A 10701-nucleotide genomic window follows, 5' to 3' on the forward strand; every position below is an offset into this window, starting at 1 on the left:
GTCTAGTTTGTTGCTATCTAAACCACCAACTTAATCAGATGAAGATTGTCAAAAACAAGCATCCCGTCAGAACACATTCTGTGAGCCACTACATTGATCTACGACCATCAGCAACAGCAAAATTCACTTGACTCAGTGCAAACCCAGTTAATCTTTTCCCAGTTTGCATCTGACTGCTTATATGCCACCAGCCTCAAAACAATTTTTTTAAAAATAAATGGGCTCACTGCTTTTCAAACACACATTTAGTGTTTCTGAGAAGAGCCAAATATGCTAACATAAGACAAGAGACACCCTCTGCAACCTCCTGCTTCATTCTCCTTGCACTGCTATGTTTAATTTTCTGTATCTGTAATCAATGCTAAAGGTGTCTCAGGCTACACATTGTTTGAGAACAACAGACAAGTGATTGCCAGACTAGGCAGTACTGTTGTGTTCCCACTAAATTTAACTCCATTTGCCAGCTACCTGCAGACAGACAGTTATCTTTGTGAAGTCTGGTCAGATTGCAACTCTCTCCTTTGTCCAAGGCTGAAAATGCACACAGTGACGTATTGATTTCCTGCTAGCTTACCTGACAGCAGATATTAAAACAAGATCTGCACTACTCAAAACACGTACAAGGAAGTCACTGTGGAGAGTACTAAATTTCAAATTAATACCTCCCTAGTTCCTCTGTCCTATCTGTCCACATATGCACATGCTTTGGTCTCAGACTAAATGAGATTTACATTGTTTTCATCGAAGAATAAGATACTTTGGACTACTTCACATTTATCATGGGATAGGATACACACATATGGAGTCACTCCTAGGTACTGAATATGCTGTAGGTTCCCAGCTGAGCTTGTCCCCATGATAATTTCTTCATTTGCCTGCAGGTCGATGCATAAGCATGAACTAGCTTCAGGTTTAAAAAAAAAAAAATTAAATACAGTGAATACCACTGGACTGTGCACTGAATTAGGCGAGGTCAGCACTGTGTGTGCTAGCTGACTTTAAATGCTTGCCTTCTAACACCTTTTTTTACTTTTTAATATGTTTTTTTCACTTTTTTAAAAGTCTGGAGATAGCTCACAGGTATTACCCACTTGCCCATACACACACACAATTATTCTGAGCTGTGACAAGATTTTAAAATGCATTGGCTATTGCATCTGAAAAAGGAATAACACACTCTTGTCCTCTTCTACTTGACATATACAATTATAAGACTCACAATTCTTTTATGAAAATTTAAATAAAAAATGCCCATGTATGACGTGCGATTTATAAACTTTGTTAAGCCCCTCCCACTGAATCTGATTTACCATGCTACACTCCCTAATATTAAATGCCATCATTAGACAGGATCTCACATTGCTTCAGTCTCAGCACACTGACTTACCAAGGAAACTGCAAAATTAAATCCAACTCAAACACTGATTTCAGCACTGATGAAAGAAGCTGCCTCAACTGTGTTGGCCCCTATCCACAGCACGTGCACTGGCGATGCAGACTTCCTGCTTGGTGCTCAGCCAGTGTGCCTCAGCCTATGTTAGCAGGAACCATCTGTAGGGATGAAAGAAGAGTTCAACTTCCAAATTTACTTCCAACCTTGAGAGCAGCCAGGCTACTCTCCTGTCCAGGAACTACTAAATAATACAGTGTACAGTTTGCTGAACACGCAGTCTCTGTTAGGGGCAATCCCTATGTCCATGTGCTGTGTTTCTCATTTCCACTAGACAGTGTCTTGAACATTATTATCACAGACAAGGTTTAATGCTGGATAATAAGGCGACTCTTATTAGAGTCTCTTATCTTATGAGAACACTCCTCATGTACTAGCATGCTGGTTGGTCTCATACTGCTACACAGGTCTTAGTAAGAGTAATGGCTATAATTAGCTCTTATACAGCACTTGTCACCTACATATCTTAAGAAAAATTATAAAAAAAGTCAAGCGATATCACCCCATCTTAAAGACAGGGAAACTGAGGTATTGAAAGGGAGGTAATGATGAAATGTGAATGCCAACAAAGTGAGACATAAAACCAGGTCTCCTGTGTCCTAGCTGGGTGCTCCAGGCAACACAGTTGAAAAGCTCTATATCCCATTACCCATATACTGAGTCACTGAGTTCCCCCAGCAAGGATCTTATTTTTCATTATGGAGTGAAAAATAAAACAAGCCACAGGGCTCTAACTCCTCCTGCAAGCTGGAGACACACAGCCAGAAATTTCTACAGCAAACAACACAGTGAAAATGCAGCCTGACACAGAGCAACGTGGCAGCGGCAAGCAGCCTGTCTAGGTGCTGGAGTGGTTGTATCACTCATTATTCAGGGAGAGCGAGGGAGTTGGAAACATTACTTCAACGGTAAGAAAACAGGCTGGCTGCTGATTAATCCAAAATGCTTCTGTTGAGAGGAGCGACCTCATGGTCACTGGCCTCCAAAAAAAAAAATGTAAAGGTTCAAAAGCAAGGCACTACAAATAACTACCTTTTAGTTCCCACCACTGGTCAGTCAGGCCTTGGAGACAGGCTCAGTAACATACAGCTGGTCATTCCCAGCAACGCAATACAGCTCCAAAACTCAACTAAGAATTAAAGCAAATAGAGCAAATGAATTTCATATATTTTTTCTGCCAGTATGTGAGACCAAACCCTCAGCAGTCTCCTTTACAGAGAAATATATGTGCTGAACTCAAACTTATCTACCTTTCATATCTCTACACTACCTCCTAGTTCTAAAAATAAGGTTCAAAAAGGTCAGCAAGCCAAAAGAAAGAAAACAGCAGGCCCTACTACTCTCGAGACAGCAAATGGCACCCAAGAAGATAAGGAAGAGAAATCAGGCGGTTTCTGTTTTTTTTAAGCGAGATGTCAAGACACCAAGAAACCATGAGAGAGCCAGAGCAGAGCCCAAGCTGTTGGCCCCAGGGTCACAGCCAGATTATTTCAATCCTTTTCAGATGCAGGTACAGCCTCACGCTCTGGAGACACCTGCTGGCAAACCAAAAGTGGGTGAGAGCCAGGCTCTGGGCACATCTCCCCCTCCCACGTTCCCAGCACCCCCAAACAATGCTCCTGCACCCCTCACCTGTGGAGCACTGCCTGGGTGCTTCACTCAGCCACCCCCAGTCACAGCCAGCATGGAAAGGAGGACAGGGGACTGCTCTCCCACATGCCTGGGACCAAACCATCCTCTCCAAATCGTGGCACAGCACCTCATCCTGACCTGGGGGTAGCACTGAGAGGGGCCTCCCCACAGGGCACAGCCAGTGCCTGGGCCTCACCTCACCCACACACCCAGCTGGTCCCTCGGAGGCAGAGGGGCAGCTGCAGCAGCTCTAAGGACGGCTGTGCCCTGCTCCCAGCGCGGGGCCCCTCCCCACTCCTCAGCCCCTGCCACAGCCCCGCCACACACCCCTCACTGCTGAGAAGCCCCTTTCCAAAATGGCCGCCCCCCACCATGGCTGCCCCACAAGATGGCCGCCGCCGCCACCACCTCTGACGGCCCTCAGTGCCGCCACGCATGTCCCGCACCACCCCGGCCCGCCCCGGCGGGGCGCAGAGAGGCAGAGACGAGTCCCCGAGGCGCCATGCTTTATTCTCAGGGGTGGAGAAGAAAAGGAAGGGAGCTCGGGGGACGGGGCACTCAAGGGGAGGGGAGGGTGTTCACGGGCAGGCGGCCCGGCAGGGCCGGGCCAGGCCAGGTAGCACTAGCAGGAGGTGAAGGTTTTCCAGAAGAAGTTTTTGCAGGGGGCTTTGCGGTCCCTCTGAGAGAGCTGGGCGAGTCGTCCCAGCACCGCCCGCTCCTCCTCCAGCTTGCCCTCCTCTTCCACGTCGGGGGAGGCCGCCTCGCGCCCCACATCCACGCTGTCCAGCAGGCCCGCCAGCATCTTCAGGATGGCGTCTTTCCGGACTGTGCTCTGTTCCTGTGGGCAGAGACCAGGGGAAGGTGACGAACGGAGGCCACGTCCCCCACAGTCATCAAGGCAGGGGGATGTTGCAGGGTGCAAGCATCCCCCGTGGGGTCCCTTCTCCTTTCCCTGCCTGCCCTGGTGCCCTTTCCTCAGAGCCAATGTTTCTCCCATCGGCAGAGCTGTGCTGGAGCCAAGGAATCTGTGGCTGCAGAGGTCATTCCTCCCTTCTCCTGTCCCATATCCAGCTCAGCCAGCTGAGCAGGGAGAGGCACACGTGCCATGTTATAACTGGAAAAGAGCTGCTAACAAATAGGCATGAATTGGCTGTCAAGTCCCTTGCTGCCTGCACTAATTAAATTTCAGTGAATGCCAAGCTGCCTTCTCTTCTAGTAAGCCCGTGCTCCTGTCACCGCTCTGACTGCCTGGCATCCGCTGTGGGAAGGTCAGAGAAGAGGCAGAGAGTCCCATGCAACATTAAATCAAGCACACTAGGGCTGTAACCCACTGTAAAATGCTGAGAATGAAATGCAACAAAGGAGAGGGCTGGGTTGGTGGGAAGAGAGACGTCCTAAGTATCTGGAGAAAATATTTAATTAGTGGAGACAGGCAGCTTGTATATCCAGAACTTGAACCCATATTCAATAGCCTGACCTTGGGGGAAGGCAGAATGAAAGAGGAGTTGCTGAGCTCCATCCCTCTGCCATACCAGTATATGAAAGAGCATAGCCTGTGGTTTGGGGCTTGAGGGATTTTTGTCAGTAACAAGCTGTGAGTTATCCTGTTTCTCTTAACTTTGTATCCAGCAAATCTGAGGAATTACCTCTTGCCTGAGCATTCCTGGTTTCTGCGACTTATCAGCAGAGGCAGCTGGTACTGGACAAGCTGGGATAGATGGCTTGACAGGAACAGAACCTGTTTCCCATGAGGGTGGGAATCTTGGAAGTGCATTTCCACATCACTTCTCACAAATGCCATGTTTAACTGCTGGGACTGCTCTATCTGCTGGCTCTGTCAGCACCAGCATTTGCTAAGGACCACTTGGTGAGCAACTCAAAAGATGGATAAATACAGGCAGCAGCAATTATTCCGAGTTTATGGATTTTTTAAATCACTTTCTTAGCTCTAGTAGTTAACCCTGCTTCCACACAAGAGAAACAGAGGCACAGAAGAATTACATCCTATGTTTGTAGCAGAAGAAAAGATAAAAGGCAGTTTGTGCCTGTCCTGATTCCTACTCCTATACTGCAAGTAGAGAAATGACTTGAGCCTTTGGGAGATGGACTAGAACTGGGGAACCCAGCTGAACACGTCTCCTGGGTCATGTCTTCCTCATAAGCTTCTTTCTTAGCTGTAAACACTATGTTTTGAAATAACCTGCTCCAAGCAGAGCCAACAGCTTCAGATTCAGGGGTAGGGAAGGCAAAACTCAGCCTGCTATTAGGGGACATTCCTTATGCGTGATTGGCTGTGGCTGTTAGTGAAACTTGGGAGCTCTTCCCCTCTACTAATCCATTGCTAACACCCTTTCTGCTTATAGCTGTTCCCGAACTCTGGCAGCAGCTAGAGATCTTAGCACGGGTGGGTTGCAGCACATCTTTGGGTACCCGCTCAACTCCCTGTACTACATCCATCAGTGTGTCAGAATGCGCAAGACCTTTCTTTTGCATTGTTATGGATTTCATGGTGGTTTATATATAAAATTCCAGTATTCTTCATACTTAAAACATCTGTCTGAGTTACAACAGTGGTGACTGTAGGGATTGGTTCATCAGTATCTAACAATTTTTGCAGTTTGTAGAATGCTCCAAAGAGAATCATTATAACTATTACATCATTATTTTGTAAGCAACAGTGTGTGGAAGACTAAGAGTCATTACACTTGAATTCATTTTTATCAAAGCCTTATTTAGCAATTTATTCCCTACAACTTGTTTCTTTTTTCCCAGCGTTTGCACCAGAAAGAGTTTGCTTTTTAAGTACTGGGTTTGTTACTGTAAGAATGTACAGCTGAAAGTTTACAGTTATCCCCAGAAGGGTTAATCCCAGCCAGCTGCAGAAGCCCTGATCTCCACAGAACGCTAGCCCTAGCACCTCACACTGCCTACGTTTCTTTCTTGCAGCCAGTTTTGTTGTTAATGGGATGTGAGCCCACTCCTGAAGCAGCAAGACACTGATGGATGGGCTGGAGCTAACGCTAAGACAGAAAAAACGATGTAGATACACACAAAGCAGTAGTTCCTATGAAACCAACGTTGGGATCCTTCACTTCTCTGGGTAGCTCCTCTGCAGGAGTGAAGTAACAGCAGCCTTACGGATGCAGCTGTGAACCAGACTGGCAGAGTGCGGGGTGACGAACCAGGGCTCAGTGGAACATCAGGGATCGCAAGGAACATGCAGGTGAGACAACTGTGGGGCGAGGGCAAGCAGAACAGAGCACTTGCTTGTGATTTTGTTGTGCTATTGCTTCCTACCTCTTTGGCCTCTTAGGGTAATAGTCCAGCAAAACAAAGTTATTATAGCACTATAGCCATTACAATATTAAGAGTTTTGCAAGTTGGTAAGATAATTATATTGCTATAATAAGTTCTGCCACTGCATAGAGCTGTGCTGGTTCAGAGTGTAATTATTCTAGCAGAACTATGTCAGTATAACTCCCCTTGTGAATACTACTGTGGAAAAAGCAATTTTATTCTGATATAATTACTTCATTTATTATTCCTCTGTTACTTTCCTACTGAACCCATCTTTTAAACATTTGTCCTTCCCATGAGTCCTATTTAAAATATCATCTCCCTTGATCATTTTACCAATTACGTATCTTTTCTCTCCCTCCCTAGTACTCTGCTTTATTCTCTCATGCTGTACTCTTTCAGCAATATTATTTTCTCCTTTTCCTCCTCTCTGCTCTGTTCTTTTTGCCAGCTTTTGCTTAGCTCAGACTTCAGTTTTGCAGCTCTCTGGCATCTGCCCTGGTACCTTTCCTAAATAAAGTGACTAGTAAGCTGTAGCAATAGCCTGTGCTTCAGCAGGGCATGAAGCCGTAGTGCCTTGGAATATAGAGGGGTGGAAGAGTTGTTTGCATCAGGTAAAGCCTAATTGCCGTTATTACCCCTCCCCTGGCTCCAGCCTGCTTCTGCGTGCTCCCACCTCACCCAGCTGCTGCCCAGGGTGCATTATACTCACCCTAGTGCTCTGTATTGCAAGTCTCTCTTCTCCGGGCAGTGCAGTGGCTCTCACGCTCCACACCAGCAGCAGAACAGACACCAGGCTGGCCACCAGCTGCATGATGTACAGGCTGTGACTACTGTGCTGAATGAGGAAGACTGGGAGAGGGAGCTCTTTCTGGGCTCTCTTCTGCCTCAGACAATGGCTGCAGCCCCTTTTATAGCCCTCCCCCTAGCCCAGTGGGTGACGCAAACAATTAAGTCTATATCAAAGGCAAATTAGACTTTGGAGAGGTTGTTAACACTTGGCTGCTTGAGTGGGCTACTTCAGTGCCTCTGGGCTTTCCATGTGCCAGACCTGCAGAGACTGAGGACGCAAAGATTTGGGACTCTCCACTAACATGCTATTTCTTCGCTCCGAGAAATTGTAGGCACTATCTGTGCCTCTCCTAGTTAGCTGAATTCTGCTTGGAAAACAATGTTGGAGAGAATAGGCCACCAGCCTGCACAAACCTATGGCCAATGCTGGATGATTCAGAGGGAAGAGGTAAAACTTCTGGCTACCAGTACCTAGATATGGGCTTGAACCCTCAGTCTGTGTGTCCAGACAGCTCCAGGCTCTAGGGATATTTGGATCTGGATCTCTGCATCCGGTGATGCATCTCACTGTGGAATGCCAATATGCCTGGCTTTCCGTTTGTGGTAACATGGGGACACAGGCTGCAGTAATATAATTTATCTTGCAAATGTACATAAGACTACCTGGAAGCAAATTGGAGGTCGCTGGCTTTTGTTCTTAGTATTGTTTCAGTATGTCTTGAACCTATCCCAGAAGTACAGCTCAACACAGTGAATCCTGACTTGGAGATGCTGGGTTTAAATGTATTAAATGGAAACTAAAGTACTGAAAGGCTGGTCAGAGCTAGAGCTGCTCTTCTCAGCGAGGCTTCAGAAAAGGCTCATGGTATGCTGACACTGACTGCAGGCTGCTTGGAGTAAGTTCCTACCACTTCTGTCTGGTTAGCAGTTAATAATGCTTCTTCCTTTGCCCAAAATGCTGTCCTACCAGTGAGATGGGTTTGTGGGCCAGCAGAAGGTGCTATTAAGCACTACTACCTGTTTTGCATTGTCCCCATTGTGCAGGTGTGGCATCCACTGTCACACACCTGTGAGATGCAGACAGAGCTAAGATCCCATCTCACCACTAGCCCTTTCTCCAGAAGAACTCGCCTCAGGTCAGTCATCTTCTGACCCTAACAACAAACGACAGTCAAAAGGTAAATTGTTATCCTAATTTAGCACATAAAATAAACCCACAGTGAGGTGACTTGGCCAAGGGGATGCCGTGGCAGAACTAAGAACAGAAGGCAGAAAAACCTGTTCTGAGCTCACTTCTACCACTTACCAGCATTACAGTTCCTGGAAATAGCACGATGAAGCTTTGCCTGCAAATAATCCAGCTCCTAATGCCAGTTACACCACCCTGGATGCTCTTGAAGGAAAAGATGCCATCACTTCCGTGCATATTTGAAAAGAAATGCTGGATTCCCTCCCTGAAAGCTAGAAAGAAAAAAATCTTTTCTGAGACATATGGACTTGTGGGGAAAGGTGACAATCTAGCAATTTCTAGTAATGAATTTTCCTCAGAAAACTTTGTAATGTCATTGTTTCTCCATGCTCCCCCCCTCCCCTCTTTGTGAGAGCTGGCTTCCACACACCACTTTCAGATGAAGCATTATCTGTTTCCTTTTAAACTGATCTCACTAGTTTATCAGAATTGCTGTTAGCCCTTTGTAATGGATTCTGTCAAACACTTCCCAGCCAGTCTGGGGCTCGAGACAGAGAGCAGTGAAGTATCAGGCTTCAGCAAGCAGACAAATCACAGGGACTTGCCAAATAACCCACAGCCAATTTGCTCCAGGAGAGGTAAAAGTGGGAGAATAGCAAATGGAGAAAGCGCATTTGGTTGCTCAAGGGGAACGAAGGGCAGGTACCTGTGAGTGTGAGATGTGCCTGGGCTGACAGGCAGGCGGGCGGTGAATCCCATACTGGTGGTTATGAGGCAGGACTGCACCTCGTGGGCCTACTAGCCCAAAAGCTAGACAGACAGCAGGAGCAGTGCAGCCAGGTCTCCATGCTGGGGCCCATCTGGTCTAACCAAACTGCTTGTTCTAATAAATATGGTTTTGTTTGCAGCTTTGCCTTCTGGATGAGCTGTTTTCTATAATGCTTCATTGAGCGAATGGGGTCATAAGTATGACAATGCTCTTCTACCAAAAATGGGATGATGTGCTGAGCCAGAGATCAGCTTCTAGGGAGGCCCACAGGGATGTAAACAGTGACCAGACTGCCGTGAATCTGTTCTGGGATTAAAGGGCAGTAATAAAATAATTATTACCTCTTGAGGGGGCTGGCTTTGGAGAGCATTTCTGCCAGCACCAAACCTGTGGCCCTGTTGACAAGCACAGTGCAGCCAAAACCTGTACTTCTAGCTTGGGCAAGGCTGGGTGTCTCTTCCAGCTGGGAGGGAGGGGAATAGGGACACACCAAAGCACTCATACTCTAGTGCACGCAGTGGGACTGGATCTCCAAATCCAAACAAGTTCCTTCTGGGCTCTGCTACAGTATCCCTCAATATCAGACATCTCTTTTACAGATTCCTTCATCTTCCCTAGTGCCCTTCCCTTTCCTTAACTGCCTCTGCTTAATTGCCTACATTAGTCTGTCCTCTCAAGCTCTGGTCCTCTGCCCCCTTTGCAGAGAACCTGCTGGTTCTGCTACCACTACTGCTGACCACCTCCCCATCATAGGCTACAGCACCATCTCCTTTTCCAAAGGAAGTAAAATAACTCTGTGGTGACAAAATTTTCTCTTTTTAGTAACTGGAGAGTTCAACATATAGGAACAAGATTGTTCTTCGTTCCTACTGTTCCATATTCCCTGTCTTATTGGCTGGCTGACCTTTAAGAGGCCCCAGTTATGTTTTTTTATCAACCCCTTAATGCTTGTCACTCTGTACAGGAAAGGCTAAAGGTCATACCTTGGAGGAATAAACATTTCTGACAATTCTTTCCTTGATTTCTTCTTGACACTTTCTCTCTCTGTTATCTGACTCACCCGGTTAAGAAGTCTTCTTCCTCGACACTCTCTTCTGTCTGGAGTCGCACATGGTCTGAGTGGGTTTCTACCACTTTACAGTGAGGGTAGATCTATCTGAAATCAGCATGCCCATGAACACATCCTGGGGAGCCTGGTAAGGGTGGGGATGCTCCAGAAGGAAGTTCAGCATACAGTAACTTGAAAAGGCCTGGCTATCCAAGGATTTTGTCTCACAGCTTGGCTTCAGCTGAGATGCAGAGTGGCTTCAGAAGAACAGCAGAATACGCTTCTGCAGTCAGACAACCTCCACCTCTTCTTGATTAAGGGTGCACAAGCAACATGCAATGGAAGAGGTTTTATCTTTCAAGAAAGAGGTTCCTGATCTCTCCTTAGTGCATCTGTACAGCAGCGAAGACTGGGCATTGCAGGAATACAACAGCTAAGACTACGTCTGGCACCAAATGCCACATTAAGGAATGAGATAATTTCTCCATCGCTTTCCTCTATGGCCTGGACATTTGGCATCTGCT

General features: G+C 46.7%; 1 protein-coding gene across 1 annotated transcript; it reads right to left on the reverse strand.

The window, feature by feature from the left end:
• Nucleotides 1-3579: 3579 nt before the first annotated feature.
• CORT (cortistatin) lies at nucleotides 3580-7259 on the reverse strand. The gene is made up of 2 exons (XM_074924942.1): nucleotides 7092-7259; nucleotides 3580-3920 (listed from the first exon to the last, which is right to left on the reverse strand). Exons 1-2 carry the CDS (start codon nucleotides 7191-7193, stop codon nucleotides 3705-3707), a joined length of 318 nt encoding a protein of 105 aa, XP_074781043.1. The 5' UTR covers nucleotides 7194-7259; the 3' UTR covers nucleotides 3580-3704.
• Between the last annotated feature and the right edge of the window lie 3442 nt (nucleotides 7260-10701).

The sequence above is a fragment of the Athene noctua genome, chromosome 22, assembly GCF_965140245.1.
Source record: "Athene noctua chromosome 22, bAthNoc1.hap1.1, whole genome shotgun sequence".
NCBI classification, from domain to species: Eukaryota; Metazoa; Chordata; class Aves; order Strigiformes; family Strigidae; genus Athene; species Athene noctua.

Excerpts from the sequence above, each read along its gene's own strand:
- CORT (XM_074924942.1), bottom strand. The coding sequence starts at position 7,193 with ATGCAGCTGGTGGCCAGCCTGGTGTCTGTTCTGCTGCTGGTGTGGAGC. Across the intron at positions 3,921-7,091 it reads TTGCAATACAGAGCACTAGG|GAACAGAGCACAGTCCGGAA; the intron begins GTGAGTATAATG and ends CTCTGCCCACAG.